At 30.8% G+C, this 23,114-nt stretch overlaps 2 protein-coding genes across 2 annotated transcripts; both read left to right on the top strand.

The window, feature by feature from the left end:
* Window positions 1-7,101: 7,101 nt before the first annotated feature.
* Window positions 7,102-9,825, top strand: LOC110736434 (auxin efflux carrier component 5-like). The gene is made up of 5 exons (XM_021916654.1): window positions 7,102-7,911; window positions 8,015-8,100; window positions 8,400-8,557; window positions 9,061-9,137; window positions 9,319-9,825. Exons 1-5 carry the CDS (start codon window positions 7,199-7,201, stop codon window positions 9,395-9,397), a joined length of 1,113 nt encoding a protein of 370 aa, XP_021772346.1. The 5' UTR covers window positions 7,102-7,198; the 3' UTR covers window positions 9,398-9,825.
* A 1,467-nt stretch (window positions 9,826-11,292) lies between these two features.
* LOC110737214 (polygalacturonase-like) lies at window positions 11,293-13,933 on the top strand. The gene is made up of 4 exons (XM_021917584.1): window positions 11,293-11,733; window positions 12,769-13,058; window positions 13,381-13,615; window positions 13,709-13,933. Exons 1-4 carry the CDS (start codon window positions 11,293-11,295, stop codon window positions 13,931-13,933), a joined length of 1,191 nt encoding a protein of 396 aa, XP_021773276.1.
* Window positions 13,934-23,114: the final 9,181 nt, after the last annotated feature.

The following is a 23,114-nucleotide window of genomic DNA, read 5'->3' as shown; positions in this document are numbered from 1 at the left end:
CTAGCTTAGATTGGGCTATTGGACGTGCTATTGGATTAGGCTCATGCAATTATAAATAAGCCTCTTTCCAAAAAGTCTCTTTCAAGTGTCAAGTCAAAGCATAAATATAAATAGGGTGATTCTATATTTCTATGTTATGGTGCCAACTCTCAAGACTCAATATAAGCTTTTTGGACAAAATATGAAGACAATAGTCATGGCGGGGCTTATACCATTGTACTGTTATTTGTTGTTAACTACGTAGCAGTATATCTATCATACACCTGAATATATATAAAAATAATTTTATCGTTAAATACAAAATAGACAAATATATGTATAGTAGGATGGAATAACATAATTACAAACTATAAAGCATGAAGACTATCAACCATTGATTTATCAATATGCTATATTTTTATGATGTAATTCCACCCAAGTGATCCAACAATTGTAAGATAAGCTTCAAGTGCTAAAAAAGTGAGAAAGAAAGAAAGACAAGACTACAAGAGCATGGTGGAGAAAAATGCCTCATAAAAAAGCCTTAATGTATTATCCATTTATCCAAGCTAAGTTCTGAAAGTTACAAAACAAGATCTACCAATTTGGAAATACAGCTCCACAATCTACAATAACAACTTTTAGGTGTTCCTTAAAAGGCATAACAAATAACAGCCTAGTTTTATTTTTAACAAATTGATAAAAACTTGGGAAAAATTATGTAGGCAAAATTTATATGGTTAATATCATGTCTTTTTGCATATAAAAACTCCCAATCTCAGGTACTACTTACTCTACACATGTCAATTTTGGAACCATTCAATTTAGAATCGGTTCTTCTTGCCTGAAAGTTTGAAAAGTGAAGAGAGAAATGAAGGTGGAATAAAAAAAGGAAGTTTTGAAAATTTTAGAAATAAAATTTGGACAAATTTTAAGAGGATACCTTTTTATTAATTTTTGTTAGGTAATGGAACTAGCATAATTAATAGCCTTGTTATCATATAAGGATAACAATGTACCTAATAATTTTTTATGAGTACAACTGTAGAAGTTAAATTCAAATTGTATGAGTCAACTATTATTTAGGGACGAAGATACTAGTACTCCATTAGCGAACATGTGCCACATAACATCAGTGTATAAATTGTACATGGACATTTGGTAATTTCTTAGTACTTTAAACCTATGATCACGTATTTACTTTATTTGTCTTTTATGACACTCATTAGTCTTTCTCTCAACAACAATACAAAATAAAAATAAAATGATGTGACTAAGATAATTGGGAGTTCCTCTACAATCTTTGTCTTCTTTATTCTGGTAATTTGTAAGTATTAAAAAAAAAAAAAAAGGTTCATAGTACAACTTGAATTTTGATGCTAGAGAGAATATATTCAGATAAGAATATTGGTAAGGGAATTATGCTTATTTTTTATTACTCTGTCTTATTCAACTTATTTTTCTACACACTTTTGGACAAGTTTATATTTTTGGCTTTAGATGACAGAAATTGATATTGTATTTATTGAAGTTACATAAAGTGTTTACATTGCACATAACCACCACCTGTAATAATACTTAGGAATTAGGATTAGGATTAGGATTGGACTACAACAAGTGAATACAACTTTTCCTTACTTCTTCCAAATTTAGATAAGTAATGAGAGGAAGTCACCTGCATGCTTATGTTTTAGTGTTTTTACCAATTTTTTATGTGTGCTACTGATGTGGATAGAATAGAATCAAAATAATATGAGTGCTACATAAATTAGCTTTAATTAATATAAAAATATAAATTAAATCGGTAATTATTTCATAGAACAACAACAGTCATCGATTAAATTAGTTACAAAAAAAAAGTTTAAATCAATAATTTCATAAAACAACAACAGCCATCGATTAAATTAGTTAAAAAAAATAAAAAAAATAAATAAATAAATAAATTTAAATCAATAATTTCATAGAACAACAGTCAACCATTGATTAGTTACAGTCATTGGCAAATATAAGATGGAGTGAATAAGGGTTAGGGCCTTAATTGATAAGGACATGTTTAATTCATCTTATTTTCACCTATTTCAGGTCTAATAAGTTCGCATAAGTGCAATTATATTCAGTTTAGGAAAAATAAGTTCTAATAAGGGTTACGTTACCCAATTAAGTTCAAATTACAAGTAAAAAAGTTTTACCCCTGTAATAAGGTATAATAAGTTTTAATAAGTGAAAATCAGGTGAATAGAACACACCCAAACTTTACGAAGTTTTTCTTTCACAAAATATAATGTAAAAAGAACGATAAGTTCATATGACTCAAAACATATAATTTCAGCATATATAACTATATATACCTTTAAGAGTTGTACTTGTATATGTGCTTTGACTAAAGATGGTAAATTAGTACCAACAAGTTGTCAAGAAATATGCTGGTTGCATAAGCAATGTATCCAAAGACTTAAAGTTGGGACATTAATATGCGATTTTAATGGTGAGAAACTTAGATGACAGAAAAAAAGAGCATCAAATATAAACTGTGAAAATGGAAACACAAGGAAATGGTATATATGTTTAGTAGTGTTAGAAAGAAGATTAGATTTCTTCGACATGTCTTATCTCCACTCGAAAATTCGTGTTTTCTTATCACAAGTCATATTATCTACCTCATAATTTCCGAAGAAACATTCCCTTAATTTCTATGGTTTTAAAGGAGGAAGAGCATCTAGCTAGGGTCTTGCCCCGTGATCGATCCCTCATCCAAGTGGCTTGCTCATGTACCAAAAAGAATCGACACTTGATCGAGCTTAGCTTGTGTACGATATGGGCAGGGCCGGCTATGCTTGGACGCATTTTGCAAAGAATGGCTTGACATGACACGAATCAATTATGCAATCATGTGATAACAATAAATATTTACTATAACTTAATAGTATCTTAATTTATAACGTAATAATCAATTAATCTCGATCTCTCTATATTTACACTTCCCCTCATATATGAGGTATATATTCTCTTATAACGTGGAATACTCATATAGTCACGCAATTTACCTAGGTGCATATTGCATAATCATGGCTTTATCATGCTCACAAGAGTCACAACACACATTATTACAGGACAAAAATTTTATTTGGCACTACTAGTGTAAGTTGTGTAAAACTTGAAGTGATTAAGCATCTATAATTCAGAGTATAAATTCTTACATGCATAATGATGCTCCAAGTTGTCAGGTATAGTATCACATACACTGATACACTCGCATTGTCAAAAAATTTATGCCATCACCATTACCCAAAACGTAAATTTGTTAAAACAAAATTCTTCAAACTCATGTCTTTAAACAATAATGTTCACTAAAATAATTTATGGACCTCATTCCAATAATATTCCATTCCCTTATTTTTTTTTTATCATCCAATCAGGAATAATTTACATATACCATTTACAAATTTTATATATATATATATATATATATATATATATATATATGTATATATATATATATATATATATATATATATATATATATTCTTAAAGATAATTCTAGAACTTTTATAGACCTGTATTACTCTCTTTGTTTCAAATTGATTTTTTTTTTTTTTTGTTGGTGTTTAGAGAGCCACAAGAGCGAGTGATGAGAATCAATCTCAGGATCATGATCACCTGAAACCAGGAGAGGAGCTCTAACCACTTGAGTTATCCCTTACTCTCAATCTGTTCCAAAATGATGAATGCCAATAATTTAGACAATAAAAAAATTTAATAATTGGTGAATGTTGGCAAGATTGGAAATATTTAACAATTGACTTATTAAAATTGACATATATATATATATATATATATATATATATATATATATATATATATATATATATATATATATATATATATATATATATATATATATATGTATGTATTCTCTCCATTTGAGTACAAATTTTCCCATTAATTACACTCCGTATAAGTTCAATCATTTGCTTGAATTATAAATATAATGAATAATACATGTCAAAAATATTTAAATAGTAATTGGCCTTTATAAATAGCAAAGATATTCAATAAAGATATACTCCGTACAATAAAATAAAATGAAAATCTTCCTAATTTGAGCTTCATTTAATTCAATTTTTTTTTTGTTATTGTAAATTTTCATTGTAATAAAAAGTTTTTTTTGTTAATATGGAAAATCACTGTGCCATGGTTAAGCCTTTATATATATATATATATATATATATATATATATATATATATATATATATATATATATAATTAAATTCTCTTTATAATTCCGTAAAAAAACGTACTTTCTAAAACATGTACCTTATATTCTTATAAAGTTATAACTTAATTAATAGCTGAACACTTATTTCCCAAGAAAAATCTAATCTAATCTATTATATACATATATATATATATATAAAGTAGGCATTTTTTAAGAGCATTCGGAGAGCCACGTAAGAAATATAATTATTTCGACCAATAAGGGAAAAAAATTGTATTTTATTTTTGAATTAAAAAATTATATCGCCATCTAGATAAAAGTAACGAATTAGATTTGATATATCTAAAATTTTAATGCCACGTAGATTATAATCCACGAATTAAATTATTTTAATGGAAAAAAATAAAGTAAAAATGTAGGAAAAGATAAATTCATTAAATCAATACTACGAGTATAAGAAATCCAAAAAAATATAGGAAAAGATAAATCCCCAAAAAGATATTTAATTGGGTTCAAATTATGAAAATATCCTACTATTCAAAAATTATCTCCACATAACTGTACTTGGTGGAGAAATATGGTGGGTTCAAATACTAATTTTTTTTTTTTTAAATTTATGATATGGTGAAAATTATCTCCACGTAACTGAACTTGGTATGTGGAGAAATATGGTGGGTTCAAATATTAATTTTTTTAAATTTATGATATGGTGGGAAAATATGGTGGATTCAAAAAGAAAAATACGTAACTATAATATGATAATTTATGAGTACATACATGTAGATATACATGGAACGAGAATATGACTTCATGATAACCCAATAAAATAAATAAAAAATATTCAAATGATAAATGATTATAATAAAGTTTGATACTTACCATTACAAGATAAATTTAATAGTATTTATGATAAGAAATAAAAATTGTTCGTTAATTATAATTAAATCAAAATTTGTGATACCTACCATTATAAATTGACACATCATACTACACAAACAAAATTTCGTATCAATACAAAACCCCATCAAGTGAATTTTGTGTTAGTAATTTTGTGTTAGTTTTTGGTCATCAATAGTCGGGTAATTTTTAGCTTAATTTCTAAAATCCTATGTTTAAATTTGTATTTGTAATTATTACTTACATTGTGTTAATTTGGGATACTTAACGATTATATGTTTATATTTTATTTACTAAAATTTGTTTTTACATGCACATCTAACGCATCATACGACACCAAGAATATTTGTATCAATACAAAACCCCATCAAGCGAATTTTGTGTTAGTAATTTTGTGTTAGTTTTAGGTTATTAATGTTCGGGTAATTTTTAAAATCCTATGTATAAATTTATATTTGTAATTAGTACTTACATTGTATTTATTTGGGATACTTAACGATTATCTGTTTATGTTTTGTTTACTGAATTTTGTTTTTACATGCAGATCTAATTTAATTAGAGAATTAAATTCGAGCAAAAATGATTATATTGGAAAATCAAAATACAAGTTTCTCGCCTATTAGACATACTAAATTTCTGTAAACAACATAGCTTAAAAGTTCGGATATGGTCCTAATGGAAGAGGAGGTATTTTTTTAATTTATTTTTTTTATTTTTTTATATATTGTTTAATTTACATTTATTATATTTTTTTTCCTCTTTAGTTTTTTATTAATTAATTTTATTAAAAAATAAAATAAAATTTGTAATTTAAGTGGCTTGATCAAGTTATTAAAATAACTTAATTTCTTATTTTTAATTATAGGGTGATTACGTTCATGCCTCAATTAACACCAGCTTTGTTCAACACTTTCATCCAAAATTGATTGAAAAAAAAGTTTACTTCTTTAAATACTATTCAATCGTTCTAATCCAATGCCTTGATTTTTGTCATTATATTGATTTGATAAAAGTTCCATGCATGAATAAACACAGGATGAACCCCATTTTAATTGCAATTAGTGGTCTTGATCTCATTGATGCAATTCATATCATACTACTTTTGATTAAAGATGTAATGGATGTATATTCTCCACAACATTGTAGACTAAATATAACAATGTGGAAGCTAGCTAATTGTTGACTAGCTTAGCTTAGTTACTAAGAAATTTTATGTTGAGCATTGTCAAGCATATATGGTTGAAATTAATTTGTAAAGTACTCGATTTGATGCAACTATTCAAGTTAATTTAATTTTTTAGCTTTTATACATATATTTAATGCAACTATTTCAAATTAATTTTAAAAATTGTAAGAAGAACCTAAGGCAAATGACACACGATTTGATGTTGTATACTTATTATATGGATGGCTTTCGTTATTATTGGAGATGATGAAAAAATTCCAATGCATAGATTTGATTTTATACAATTACAATTTTTTGTTCAATTTCGCAACAATTTTGCATTTATTAGTAAATATATTGTTTTACATTATATAAATGTAAATATTTAAATTATATCAATTTTATTTTTACTAACATAAACAATGAATAATTATTTAGGATTTAAATTATTTCAAAAATTAAAAATTTATCTTTTCACATTAAAGATTTTAGGTAACTAATAAAATATCATACTTACAATTTATTTATATTTAATAAATTCAATTATAATGAAAAGTTGTATTATTATCGGTAGGTCTAAGTCCTTCTCTAACTAGAAGAGCAGCAAATCGTCTGCTCACTGAAGAAATTACAGTAAAAAAAAAAATTAAAATTAAACCTTTGTAATTTTGTCTGAAATTATTAAATACAATAAATCAAATAATTAAAAATCTTAGATGAAAAAACCGGGCATCACACGGGCTTCCATCTAGTATACAAAGATTTTAGACTAAAGTAGAGATGCTAATTATGGAATATGCATATAAATAGCTAGCAATATGATCACTGATTTTGTCATAAACAGTGCTCGATCTTTACTCAAACAAATAAACACTCTCACATAATATAAAGTCTTAATAAGGGTTCGTTCATATTTTAAATCATCTCTTAGAGAAATAATTATGATTAGCTTAGATGATATATATAAGGTCATAGTAGCCACGGTTCCACTCTATGTAGCCCTAATCTTAGGTTATGGTTCGGTCAAATGGTGGCACCTATTTAAGCCCGATCAAGTCGATGCCATAAACCGACTCGTTTGTTACTTCACCCTTCCTCTATTCAACTTAGATTTCACTGCACATAGTAATCCCTTTAAATGGAACTATAAGTTCCTAGCCGCGGATGGCATATCTAAAGTCATCATAGTCGCGGTGTTAGCCCTTTGGGCTAGGTGTAGTAGTAAAGGAAGTTATTGTTGGTCGATAACTAATTTTTCTCTGTGTACACTAACTAGCTCACTTGTGGTTGGGGTGCCCTTACTAGGGGCCATGTACGGTCAATTAGGTATCGACTTAGTTGTTCAATTCTCGGTTATTCAAGCTATTGCTTGGCTTACGGTGCTTTTATTTGTTCTTGAGTTTCGTCAATCTAGGTCAGATTTTCCTAGTACTATGAATTGTAGTACAAGTTTAGTGAGGGATCCTCCTCAAGTTCATTCTCTTGAGAGTTCTCAGAACGATTTGGAAGGAAAAATTACTAATAATGATGGTTTAGTGGATGTTAAAAGACCATCATTATGGTCTTTGATGAAGGTAGTTGGGAAGAAATTGCTTGCTAATCCTAACTCTTATTCTTGCATTGTAGGCATTGTTTGGGCGCTTTTTGCTTGCAGGTAATTATAATTATGCGGTTTACAATTACATACAATTAGGTATGTTGTTGATCAATTATAATATGGGTATTAACATGTCAATATTATTGATGTTTATATGTAGGTTCAATTTTCAAATACCAAGCATTGTTGATGGATCTATACTTATTATGTCAAAAGCTGGGACTGGCACTGCTATGTTAAGTATGGGTAAGCTTAATTAGATACATGTAATCACAATACATACAAAAAAAACGCATGTTAAAAATACCTTCTTAGACTCTTTCCCTCCAACTCCAACAAATTCTTATGTATACGTACAATACACCAGAAAAGGTACACCCAGATGTATAGCAAATGTGATGTATATTTAGTTGTTTGGCATGCAAACTACATACATATATAGAAGTATATATGCTACTATTTGCTTATTTCATATACCTAGCTATTTTCTGCTGCAAAAGTGAAGTATTGAGATAAATTGTTTTCGTTATATTGGGAATATGTAGGCATGTTCATGGCTTTGCAAGAGAAGCTAATCGCGTGTGGACCAAAACTGACCATATTTGGGATGATACTGAAGTTTGTAGCTGGCCCAGCTGCCATGGCTATTGCTGCTCTTGCTGTTGGTTTGCATGGTGATGTCCTTCGCATAGCTATTATTCAGGTATATATTTTTAACAAATCTTTTAGAGGAGCAATTCAACCAAAAGGTTAAACGGAAGGTTGAAGGCTTTAATATCATTATATTGGTTTAATTGTACTACCTCTATCCTGGCTATAACCAATTTCGGAGGAATAAAGGATTATATATGTACAACAGTACGAGTATATCATGCTTATTGGTAAACAGCTTGATATCGCTTAAGGGGGGTCTCGAGTTCGAGCCTCACCGAATGCAGAAAACTCTTGTTGAGAGACTCATCCACCATAAGCCAGGTGGGCAACCCTGGTCAAATCCTAATATAGTCGGAGCTAAGATTCGGTGAACTGGGTGGGACAAACTCAAAAAAATATTATGCTTAATGGTGCAACTAGATGCTTACTCGTACTACCTTTGTTCGGGTTATAACCAATTTCGGAGGAAGGGGCTACATATGTAAGAGTATATCATGTTAAGTGTTACTAGATATCTTACGTGTTATAACTATTTTGTTTTTCGTTTTTCAGGCGGCATTGCCACAATCTATTACCTCATTCATATATGCCAAAGAATATGGACTACATGCGGATGTGCTTAGTACTGCGTAAGTTTATTTCATTTCATATGATCTAAGAAATTTGTCAAAATTATAGATAGAGAAACGGAGGGAGTAATAACGAGTTTTCAATATCTATCATGTACAGAGAACTCCTTAATTATTAACATTTTGGTGTCGTTTATTGACCTTTATTTGTTTTTGTCTTGTCTCTTTGGGCATATTGCAGGGTGATCTTCGGAATGATGGCATCACTTCCAATTTTGATAGCGTATTATGCGATTCTACAGACATTACATTCTTTATAAAGTACTTTTAATTTGTACCATAAAGGTTATATTGTACTCCATAATTAATATGGAGAGATTTTTTCTCTATCTATGTACCTCAGTATAATAATACACCAAAATCACATTATAATTAATGTAAAATTATTTTTAACTCCTAATGAGATTGAGCATGCACATTACACAAAGTACGTCTTTTAAATCGATTAACCATAGAGTTTGTCATCACTCTTCAGGCTAGCTACTTCAAATTTAGTTATGTATTTCCACCGCATGTATATAAATAAGTACTTCCTACGTCTTATATATTGTATACTAGGTTATGTCCCGTGCCATGCACGGTAATATATTAAATAAAATTATTGTTGTAATAGGTAGTACATAACATTCTGTCACACATTCTGGCACACATTGTGGCACAATTATGTTAAAAATCTGATTTAATATTTATTTCTTTTTACTTAATTTTATATTTTTCTCAAAAAAAAAATATAGTTGTCAATGTATATATTATGGAAATACATATCAAATATTTTATTTATGTATTATTTTGCTATCTTTTTCTTTTATGTATAAGATTTGTCAAATATTTTATTTATGTATTATTTTGATATCTTTTTATTTATGTATAAAATTTGTTTTCTAAAAATTATTTAAAAAATAAAAATAAAAATAAGGGACACACCAGAAAATAACACGTGTCATTGCTGGTGTGTCTTTTAGTATATAGTATTGATGATTGATTCTATCTTTTTGTATTGTTGTACAAAAAAATTGTATTGACTAATGAATATAATTTCAAAATCATTTCATCATTGGTAGCTTAGCCATTCTTGTATCATTTTAATATAATCATTATTCAGTTGTTAATAGCTAATGTGGATGTGAAGTGATTATTCGTATTGATCTTTTTTAGAACCAATTCATTCAATCAGAAGTGAATGGGCGTATTGACTGTTGGTTACGTTTATTTTAAGTCTAGATTCATACCAATAGTGTCATTATAATTTATAATAAAGATAATAGAGAACATATATTATTTAGATGTAACCATTGTAAAAGAAGGTCATACATAAGCTACCAATATATAGTCGTGTTGATATATAGTGTGACTATTGAAATGGTCCGATGTACTAGCTAAGTGCCTACTAATTGTTCGAGAAAATAAGAATTTTTCAAATGTAGAGAAAATCATTACAAATGAAGAAAGGGATTTCAATACTGAAATCTAATGTAGTTTTAAATATTTCACTTATTGCTACCGCCACTAGTTCATGACTTAATTAGTAAAGAGGAAGTAAATATGGAAGTGCGTACGGACTATTGTTATTGTACTGAATGATGCCTAATTAATAAAATTAATTTGAGGCTGTGAATTTTAATCGTAACTATAGAAATTAAAATCTAAATGGGGAATTGTTTTTTAACAATTTTAGAGCATGATTACCAACTTGTAAACAAATTAAATATACAAGATATTAAAATTCAAGAAAACAACATATTTGGATCAAATATAATTAACAAATTCATATTTTCCATCAAAAACTAAAAACAAACCCATATTAGGAAGATTTAAAAATGGACAAATATCAAGAGAAAATAAGATATTACCCAATCTAAATTGATCTAAAATATTTTATATCCCTTAATTGAGATTTACTAGGAGTAAATATTTTTGATACACCACTCTTTCTACTACTCTATTTCAATCTCCATAAATAAATTATAATAGCCCTTAGTATAAATTAATAACCATTGAACTCCCAATTAAACCATTTCATTGACTCTTCATTTTCACTTTACACCCACAAAAAACCCTTAGAATTAAGCTCATCACCATGACTCCTCCTAGTAACAACCTCTTTCTCCTTCTAATACTCCCTTTTTTCTTCCTTCACCCTTCTTTGGCATTTCGAATGAGACCGACCTTCGATAATTCCCTATCACCATCATTGTTGTCGTCGTTGTTGTCATCATCTTCATCCATACAAAGATTTATAAATGTAAGAAATTTTGGTGCAAGAAATGATGGAAAGACGGATGCAACACAAGCATTCCTTAATGCATGGGATGCTGCTTGTTCTTCGACGAATCCATCCATTCTATATGTTCCAAAAGGAGAATATTTGTTAAAACCATTGCAATTTGAGGGAAATTGTAAGAGCTCAAAAATTGTGTTCCAAATTGATGGAACCCTAGTTGCTCCTAATGATTATAGAGAGATAGCTACAACTCATCATTGGATTATGTTTCATAAGATTAATGGCCTTCATATTAAGGGTGGTGTCCTAAATGCTAAGGGTAAGTACTTGTGGAATTGTAAGGCATCTTATCAACAATGCCCCAATGGTGCTAAGGTAACTTCATTATTTTTGCTTAACTTGTGTTATACTCTTTATTAGCAACTAATTACAATGTATTTGTTTGAGGCCGGGTAGATTATATACTTCTAAATTGTACATTGTTTTTATTAAATAATTTTGTTTACTCGAATTTACGTTAAGTGTCACATGTACAAGCTGACGATGGTCCTAACTTATTAGTAAGCCCAGTCTATGCCGGAAAATGAAGTAATTTAAGTAATCAATTATCATAGTACTACTAAAATAGATTGAATAATCCTAATAGTCAAGAATATCAAAACTTTAGGTATAAAATATTTTAGTATCATTGCATATCATATGAATTTTTTGTACATATGTCATTCCTGTTGGAATAGATTGTTTTGATGTTATTGGTAAAGATCGAATCTACTCAATCAATGAAAATGGTTAATGTAACTAACTAGCAAAGGAATTGTATCACTATCAATATCATAATAAGCAATACATCCTATGATGATTTAATAATCTAATGATACGAAGTATTAGGTTTGCAACTTCAATTTATGGTCACTGAGATACGATTTTTTTTATAAAAAAAAATCTTAATAGAGAGTAATTAGTAATATTCATATAAGTATATTATTGTAAGCATCTTGTCAATTATTGGTAACTTAATATTATGGTGAAGATATCTTACTACAAGCATCTTTGAATATGACCCAATAATGTAGGAAGTATTTTTTATATATATATAAATTTTTCTTTTCCTAATGTCACACTTGCTTGAATGATTTCTTAGAAAACATTGGATTAGACCAGCTGAAACTTGCATATACATATAATAATGGGAATTAAGATGTACCTTAAAACTTAAGTAGTCACCCCAAAATAGAATAGATACCTCTCAAACTTTCAAGACATGATGTGTATGTCATAGTGATCGTTGTCTCATACAAAACGAACTTTACCTTTCTGTTAATATGTTATATCACGTGTACGTTAAGATCTTTGATTTTGTATTTTCTAATACACCTCTTCTTGTTTTTTGTTTCCCTTTTGTTGGAGTAGACGTTGGGGTTTGATAACTCGAAGAACATATTCATTGATGGTTTGACATCCATTGACAGCCAAATGTTCCATGTCACGATTAATGCATGCCAAAATATAAAGATAACAAGGATGACAATTACAGCACATGCTGATAGTCCTAACACTGATGGCATTCACATAGCTTTGTCAAGTGGAGTTACCATATTGGATTCAACTATTAAGACGGGTGACGATTGCATTTCAATTGGTCCAAATAATCAAAACTTATGGATTGAAAACATACATTGTGGACCAGGCCACGGTATTAGGTATGATCTCTACGTACGTACTATTAAAACGTTATAGTTAACTCTTATTTGATCTTTGTGTCTCTAGAGTACTCGAGCTCATTCGAATACTTTACTATGTCAACTTAAATTTTTTAAATGAGGGTGAGGGATAGCTCAAGTGATTAGAGTTTTTCTTCCGTCAAGGGATCTTGAGATCGAACCTCATACCCGTCCTTGTGGCTTTCTAAAAAAAAAAAACACTTAAATTTTTTATATGTATTGTGAAATTAGATTGTAATAAAATTAAAATCTGTTACTAATAATGGTATTAATTTTACAATTATGGTGTTTGGACCAACAGTATAGGGAGCCTTGGACGTGAAAAATCAGAAGAAGGTGTAATGGTCCAAAATGTGATGGTGAAGTCAGTAACATTCACAGGTACATCTAATGGGCTGAGAATTAAGACTTTTTCAACTCCAGTCAATGGAAGAGTTAAGGACATATTTTTCTTGGGGGCCCATATGAATAATGTCCAAAACCCAATTATTATCGATCAAAATTATTGCCCTCATAATAGTTGCCCTATTGGCCAGGTATCCTTCGATTTTCTTTCAGTTTAGTTCAGTTTAATTCAGCCTTTAAGAGTATATTATTAATCATTTTCTTTTATGTAATTTCTATGATAGGGATCGGGCATACAAATTAATAATGTCGTATACAAGGGGATTCGCGGTACATCAGCTTCTAAAATGGCCTTGAACTTTGAATGTAGCTCCAAGAAGCCTTGTGCAGGATTAACGTTGCAAGATATTAAACTCTCTTACCATAATGAGATTCCTGAATGTGAAGGTGAAAATGCCTATGGAAAAGTTATAGGGTTTATGCAACCTTCTAATTGTCTGGGACACTAAAAATTACAATTGTTTCTAGGCCAGGGTTGTATGATTAGAGTATAGATATTAAGTTAAAACCCTACTATTTTTTGCTAGCTAGGGATTGGATATAATATAAAGTTTTTCTATCAATCAAAAAGAAAAACTTTATGTTAATAAAAAGAAAATAAAGGATACATTGTTACGATGTGACTAATAATAAATTCTCTCTATATCTTTAATTACCTATACAATACTCCCTTCGTTTCATAATGTTGGTCCCATATAAAATCAAAAAAAATATTTGAAATATAATATTAAAGTACAAAATAATCATAATTAGTTTACCTTATTTAAGTTTTTTGATTTTTTTTTGGAAAGCATAAGTCATAATTGCATAATTCAAGGTAGAGATTTTCTTATTTAGAGTCGTGTCATCAATCCACAACCAATTAATTCCAAAAAAAATTAAGTTAAAAATGGAACATATTTAATATGGGTAGATCTTTTTGAAATACACAAAATAGTATATGGGACTAACATTATGAAATGGATGGAGTAATATATACTTATACTTATTTAACTTACAGTTTCTATGAATTGGTATTCTGGATTCACTTCTAAAAAGTGTTACTTTGCTTCATTATGTTTAAGCTTGTTAAAGTAGTTGATATAAATCAGAAAAACAAAGAAAAAAAAAAAAAAAAAAAAAAGCCCTAAAAAATTTCTCTATAGTAAAACATAGGGGCTGCCATCGATTTTATCGATGGTAAGCCCCAAATTCTTCTTTAATCTTATGTTTTTAGTCAATAAAGATCATCAACAGTATGGTGATTGTAGTAAGTCTCTCCATGTAGGGTTTAGTTGGTTCCCTGATCGTGGAATTTGTAGTATGGGTTGTTTGTTTGTTTGTTTTTCGTGTGTGCAGGGATACAAATTTGGAAGATTCGTCTCGCGAATTAGTGGAATTGCGAGTCTTTTGGTAAAGGGGTGCAGATTTAAAAGATCAGTCTTGTAAATTTGCCGATCTTGAGGACCAATCAAGTTCTATTACTTTCGTGACTATACATCAATTGAGCTCCGTCAAAAACGATGCAAACACATCTAAAATTATTCAGGAGCACTTCAGAAGCGATGTCATTAGTTTAGGGGTGTTTAATACCAATTGTATTGAGAATTTAAATCTTTTAAGGGACGATTGTAAGTGCCGAATGGCTATTATTATTATTTAATGAAATCATCCCTCCCTATTCCAATAAAAAAAAATAAAAAATATAAATAGTTGATATAAATTATGGGTTATAATCTATGTTTTTTATTATTTTATTTGATAAAAAATTATAACCAGAGTTCAAGCTCAAAAAACCAATAATAACGTAATACTAAAACAGACACCAGGAATGACAGATGTCACTTCCTGGTGCTGTTTTTTCCCTCCAAAACTCCCCCTCCCCTTTTGGCCAAAAATCTTTTTATTTTTAGAATATTTGTATAATACAACTACAATAACATTATTCCAAATCTTAAGTATTATCTTTACATAAAATGTATTTCTTTTTATGTCGTGTTCTTAATTCTTCCATACACATATATCGAAAATATTATTCCAACACTTTTTAAATTATAGAAAAAGTGAGCCACTAGTTCAGAAACAAGATACAATCATTACCGCCTGAACATCTTTTAGACGGAGTATTATTGAATTTTGCCCAAAAAGTAATAATAAAATTGATTCATATAATTGATATTAAAGAAATTACTTTAAAACATCACTTTAATTTTTTTCAAATACCACTAATATTTTGTTTATTAGACTAATGGAGTATTAAATATGACTATAAAATAAATGTAATGTTCGACAGCTATATTATATGTCTAATTCTAGGAAAATATCAATTAATTTTTTGTTATTACGTGATTAAATAAATTAATATCTTAGTAAATACAAAAAAAAAATTTGTTCTCTTTTGCTGAAATATCTTATTGATATAATAAATTTATTACATTCGACATTATAAATAAGTTGGATAGTAAAAGATATGTCAGACGTAGTGACAAGGGACATCTTCTTGTGTATCTTTTTTTTCGATAAATAGCTATCATTTACAAATAAACTTTTAAGGCACTAAACAAACAATAATTATTGGATAGCTTCAAACACAATTTTATATAATAACAAAGAGCGACGACATCATGTTCATGTAGAGTATCAATTCATAAACATAAAATGTACTATTATAATGTTGCAGGTTTAAATTTTTATGGTTTACAAATTGGCACGCCCGGTGGGACGCCCAGTATAGCTAGGAGTCTTATCTTGGGGCCTAAGAATTCCCATAAACCAAACCCAATACTAAAAAAGTGCTAAGCATGGTTTACTCTAAGTCAAGCAAAAGAGTCAAGACCTTGTCACGCCAAACACTTCAAATCGTATATGTTACACAGTCTCGAGGGGGCAATTTGTAGACACGAAAATTTTAATTTATAAGTGTTTTACATTTAAATTAAATAAATTAATTTGAGTTAAAATCATATTAATTAATAATCCATTTTAATTATTTTTGGACCACCCAAATAAATAATCCGAATTAATCAAATACAATTCGAGTTATAAAATAAATCAAACGACCAGGTTAAAAGACTTTTAAGTCACAAAATGGGTCAGACCCAAAGCTACTTAGTCCATTCAAGGGGTTCTCATCTCCTATAAATACACCATTTCTCCATCAGTTGAAGGGATCCAGAAATCATTATTCCTAGAACTTATAAACTCAAGCGGAATTCTCTCTGAAGTAAGTCAACAAGCACATCAAATTTGTGCCGACTTGTTCAGATACATTCAAACATATCTGAACGGGATTAAGCTTCATAAGCCCTCGTTCAGGTGTATATAAACAAAACCCTTGAATACAGGTTGACATCATCTAACGTCACCTTGCATTCAAACTCAAGTTGACGTCATCAAACGTCACCCTACAGGTTTTACACACGTGTCATCGTCAAACTGCGGAACGGAATCAGAGGTTTTAGTTTATTTTATTATAAACTGTTATACAAAGATTGTACCCAAAATTCAAATATTAATATAAATTCATTTGTTACTTTATTTCCCGTCTTTATTTATTAAGACTCGAAATTTGTGTAAACAAATTTTGGCACGCTCGCTCGGACGATCTCCGCCTCTCATCTCTGTTTCCGTACATTCAAAAAAAAAAATCTTGCAATGGACTCAAAGAACATTGTTGCTGAAAAGACCTCTGCTACAGCTCAACAAAGGGCCGCAGAGTTGGCTGAATTGCTCAACAGCCAAACTGGGGGCATCTCTACTAGAGGGATGAAGAAAATTGATGTTGACTCCGCTGCAACAAGCTTGCAAGCCGCGTCAATCCTAACCAAAACACGGAAAATTCGTGCTCGCCCTTCTACTTCTGTGAGGTCTGCTAGGTCCCTCACTCATGGGTTACTTGAGAATCTTGTGTTTGGTTCATCGATCCTGTCATCCACACAAACTCACCCTTTGATCACTTTGATGAAGGACATGACATTGAGTCTAGTGTGAGCTCACCTAAGCCTACTACTGTGGCTGTTTTGATGATTCATGCTAAGACGGTTGAAGAACAACTGGCTGAAATGAACAGCCTCCTTCAACAATTGAAGAAAGATGGGGAGGAAAAAGATGCTCAAATCAACAGCAAAATGAACAAATTGCTGCTTTGACGAAGAAGCTTGAGAAACAACCGATTGAGACTGAAAGTGATGACAATTAGATGGTAGTAGTAAGTCAATGGGACCAAAGCCAAATGGGCCACAAAATTCAATCACCGCTGAACAAGTTCAAGCTATGGTAGCCAATGCTGTCAAGAGCCAACTTGGAGGGGGAGGTTCATACAATAGCCGACGTTATGTGAAGCCTTACACTAAGAGAATAGTTGAGATGAAAATGCCGTTCGGATATCAACCTCCAAAATTTCAACTCTTTGATGGAAAGGGTAACCCAAAACAACATGTTACACATTTCATAGAGACATATAGCAACGGTGGTACCAAGGGTGACTTGCTTGTTAAAAAATTCGTTCGTTCTCTTAAGGGAACCACTTTTGACTGGTACACCAACTTAGAGGCTGAGTCCATTGACAGTTGGGATCAAATGGAAATGGAGTTTTTGGGTCGATTCCTCAGCACTGAGCGTGTCGTTAGCATGACTGAGCTAACTCAAACCGTGCAATGGGAGGAAGAGCTAGTCATTGATTACATCAACCGCTGGCGTGCTCTAAGTTTGGAATGTAAAGATCGTCTGACTGAAACCTCTGCCATCGAGATGTGTATTAATGGGATGAGTTGGGAACGACATTACATCTTAAAGGGCATCAAGCCAAAATATTTTCAAGAGTTGGCAACGAGAGCTCATGACATGGAACTCTCGATCACCTTTAACAAGAAAAAGAAAGGGCTTTCTTCGGAAGCCAAGAAAGAAAAGAAGGAATATCATAAAAATGACAAGTCCTCTAAAAGTTCAACTAAGGAGACGTTGTCCATGACTACCTCTTCTGCACCCATCAAGATTTCAGGGAAGAAGAAAGAAGAAAGTAAGGGTTCATCTTCAAGATTTGTCAAGAAAGATAAACCCACTTTGAAAGAGCTTTAAACTAAGAAATACCTTTTCCCAGACTCTGACTTGTTTGGCATGTTAGACAAATTGCTTGAAAACAAAATCATTGAGTTGCCTGAGTCAAAGCGCCTTGAGCAAATGAGCAAGACATCTGATCCCAATTATTGTCCGTATCATAGGTTGATCAGTCACCCTATTGAAAACTGTATAACACTTAAGGAGAAAATTATGCAATTGGCGAAAGATAGGATAATCGAATTAGATGTCGATGAGCCAGTGACATCAAATCTTGCCTCAATAGCTATTGAGCCATCATTTCAGGCTCAAACTTTGCAATTTGGAAGTTTGGAGCCTGTGATCTTAATTGTGGAGAGTCAACCTATTTGACATGAAGTCTCATTCCAGGTTGAACACTGTAAACCAGAAAAATTCAAACCTACAATATACAAATAAAGAGGTAGGAAAATATACGGAAACAATAATTTCATTGATAATTTGTGGGTTACAACTCCAGTAAATCTCTTGATTCCTCTCTCCAAAGGGGTAGGGTTTTGATAGTTGTTTGTAGTACGGGGCCTTGTAGGCTTATTCCATACTATAGACCTACAATGTTTGGTAGTAGGGAGGAGATGGGTCTTTTTGACATATTCCATCTGAGCCTAATTAAACCCTAAAAACGACTCTCTTTATATCGAATGTCGTAGAGTAGTAAACAAGATAACTATCAAATATTATACGAGATCTTGAAGATAAATATCTTATATTTTTTGATATTATCTCCTTATTTACATATATCTGACACCTAATAATTAACAAAATTTCGGTGTCAACAAATGCCCCCTCGAGACCTGTTGTGGAGATTTGACATCAGATGTAACTTGGTCTTGAAACTTTCCTGTAGAATTTGAAAGAAAATTTGGCATGCCCCCATTAAATCTACGAGATTTGAAATTTGGAGAGCGGAGATGAAGAGCAAAAATTGTCCCACCGAGCGTGCCAATTTGTAAACCAGAAAAATTCAAACCTGCAATATACAAATAAAGAGGTAGAAAAATATACGGAAACAATAATTTCATTGATAATTTGTGGGTTACAACTCTAGTAGATCTCTTGATTCCTCTCTCCAAAGGGGTAGGGTTTTGATATTTGTTTGTAGTGCGGGGCCTTATCGGCTTATTCCATACTATGGACCTACAATGTTTGGTAGTAGGGAGGAGATGAGGTCTTTTTGATTTATTCCATCTGAGCCTAATTAAACCCTAAAAATGACTCTCTTTATATAAAATGTCGTAGAGTAGTAAACAAGATAACTATCAAATATTCTACGAGATCTTGGAGATAAATATCTTATATTTTTTGATATTATCTCCTTATTTACATATATTTGACACCTAATAATTAACAAAATTTCGGTGTCAACAATGTGTTTTTTTATTTATTTATAATTTTTCATGTATTTTAAAATCTTTTAATTTCATGTAATTTCATTATAATTTATTTTTATGCATCATCTATATTGCATTATTGCATAATGTGAATTTTAATATTAAAATATAATATGTTAAAGGGAAAAACAAATAAATTTTTTAAAGAAATCTAGAATGAGTCTCAGGGATGAAGAGATAAATCTGATTGAGTCTTAAGGAGTCTTAGCATAATTTTAAATTAAAAAAATAATTATATTTAAGTTAATAGCTGATGTGACAATAAATTTAAGTATTAAGACAAGACTGCGCTAATCTTGCTCTTATGCTATTGTATAATTCGTGTCCTTAGAAATCAGGCTGATTTGATTCTCCTACATTTGGATAGGATTTTTTGAACCAAACTCAATACCTTAGAAGTTCGGACTTCGGAACCATAATGGGTTGGCAAACTCATGATTATCGCTCCCTAAAAGTGTCCGTAAAATAAGAAAAAGGTATATTAAACTTATCATGATGTTTACAGTATAAAGTAGATTAAAGTATAATAGAAGTCGTCAAAATATTACTACCTCCATTATTTTTAGTTGACACGTATTTCTTTTTAAGAAGTTTTTTTATTGACGCATTTTCTTTTTAGGTAAGTTTTATACTTTGTATTTACTAGCTACCCCACTTACTTTATCATTCTTTCTCACTCTCTTTCCTCTCCTTAATATGTTTGCTTAAATTGAACGTGTCAACTAATTAGAAAAGGAGGAATTATTATATTGTGACATTTATCATGTGTATCAATAACATAATACTAAAATAGACACCAGGAGTGACACGTGTCACATCATGGTGTTGTTTTTTCCCTCCAAAACTCCCCCTTCCTTTTTAGTCAAATCTTTATTTTCTGGAATACTTCGTATTTTTCTAATATCACTTAATAATATTAATTCCAAATCTTTCATATTATCTTTATAATAATTGTATTCCATTTTAATTGGTGTCCTTAATTCTTCCATACACATTTACGTAAAATATAATTCCAATTTTTATTTTATTTTTTTTATTATCGTTTAAAGAGAGTATTAAAAGATTTTGCCAAAAAAAAAGTAATAATTAAATTGATTCATATATTTTTTTTTCAAATACTTCTAATATTTAATTTCAATTTAAATACTAAATATACATTCAAATTAATGATAATTTTGTTTATGAGAATGTACTACTACGTAAATAAAACATGAGATTTTATATTAAACTTTTACTCTGTCTTTTAATATATATTATGACAATATAATTTCTATATATTTGATGTGTATGTTTTATCAAATTTTATTGTTAGATATAATTAATTTTTTTTTAAAAAAAAAATAAGAATTATCGTGCATGACACCGGGCTTAATCTAGTTGAAAAATAAAATAAAGTGGTGTGCATAACTGCATAATGCTTATAATACAAAGGAGATCAAAGTATTATACTACTATTAAACTTATTTCCAATCAAAGCAAAATTATACTTCGTAATATTATGACATTAATCATGCATAACTAACGTGTTAGTGTGTTACACTTGTGTAACAAGCAAGATCCACCCATCAAAAAGTTTAAATTAAAGTAATTTTAAACTAATTTTTCAAATCCACCCCTATTCTAAAATGATAAGTAACGTAATGCATCCATTGTATAGAAAGTCTTGTATGGATGAGTTGGATTGAGGCATATAATCACAATTCCCTTAACCCCACGGCGGAGGACGATAATTAGAAGTGTACGTGATTAGTGGACAACTTTTTGCAATGTACCTAAAACGTTGTGGTGGTGGACCTCTTTTTCACAAAAAGCTCCATTTTTACGTTGATTGATCATAAGAAAAGACATATCATAACCAAGTTTGTAGAAAATTGGGGAACTTTTTCTAGAAATGTAAGAATGCCCTATTTATCTATTTTCATTCAATTACTATACTTACCAATTTTATTATTTTTTTTTAAGGAAGACTTACCAATTTATATTTGTTATAATTTTTTTGTGTTACCACTTGGTTTATCTTTTGGGATAATCTAAATTTGGGGCTTAGTTTTGGATGATTAGATTTCAATTTCCTCCCAATTGTTGTTGTGAGGATTGAACACGCGGTCCTTCCTATCAAGTGTAGTCCAATTTCCACTACACCAACCACCAATTGGCAATTTGTTTTAGTTATGATTATACGAGGACCAACTTCTTGCATACAAGTTTACTGTTGTGTAATCTATAATTCTTCACCAAAATTATCCAACCAACTTTTCAAACAAACCAACAACTCCACAACATACTATAACTAGGGGTGTAATAAAATACCCAGACCGGAAACCGGACCTGAATCGGACCGGACCCAGACCGGAAGATTTAGGTCCATTGCCGGTCCGTGTATACCGGTCCAATCCGATTCAGGTCCGGTACGGTCGGAAACAGGACCGGTGTTCACACCCTAGCTAGGGGTGTACATAAAATACCCGGACCTGAACCGGACCGGAAGATTCGGGTCCATTGCCGGTCTGCGTACACCGATCCATCCCGGTTCAGGTCCGGTCCGGTCCGATCCGGAATTGGACCGGTGTTCACCCCTAATTATAACTATATGGTCTATCCTATAATAACTTGTTCAAATGTTTCGAAGTATCAACTCAATTACACTTCTTACAACAATACCTTCTATTTCGGGGTTTTCTGATGTCCTGCGGAAGAGTTACAATTCCGAGACTGGAACCGGACGTCTGTACCTGCAAAATAACGGAGACTCCTGGGAGCTCCGCCTCCAACGGTCAAGTTAGTACCTGATTAAGGAGTAATTAATACGGAAATTAAAGTGATTTGGTCTCTCTAGGTGAGAGTGTTTAATGTAGGTAATCTGCTTTGTTAGCGAGATCAGCCGGTTATTACTGTGTGTAATTAATGTGTTTTTTCCGTAATGTTTCTCTCCTCCCCCTTAATGAGGATTAAGGGAGGTATTTATAACCTTGGAAAACGTGCCCATCCTAGGTTTAGGTAAACCTAGGGCCGATTGGGCTTCCCTCGGAAGTTGGGCCTGGGTGGCCGGTTTCTCCATTAGGCATGGAGTATGCCACATGTCTTGACATAACAGGTCCAAGGTGGACGAATAAGCGCGTGCCACGTGGGAAGCCCTGACTGTTCCAACTGGGGGACACTTGGCAGG

Source organism: Chenopodium quinoa, unplaced genomic scaffold, assembly GCF_001683475.1.
Source record: "Chenopodium quinoa cultivar QQ74 unplaced genomic scaffold, ASM168347v1, whole genome shotgun sequence".
NCBI lineage: Eukaryota > Viridiplantae > Streptophyta > Magnoliopsida > Caryophyllales > Amaranthaceae > Chenopodium > Chenopodium quinoa.
Note: the sequence above shows the minus strand (reverse complement) of the source record. Positions and strands in the feature narration are given on the sequence as shown.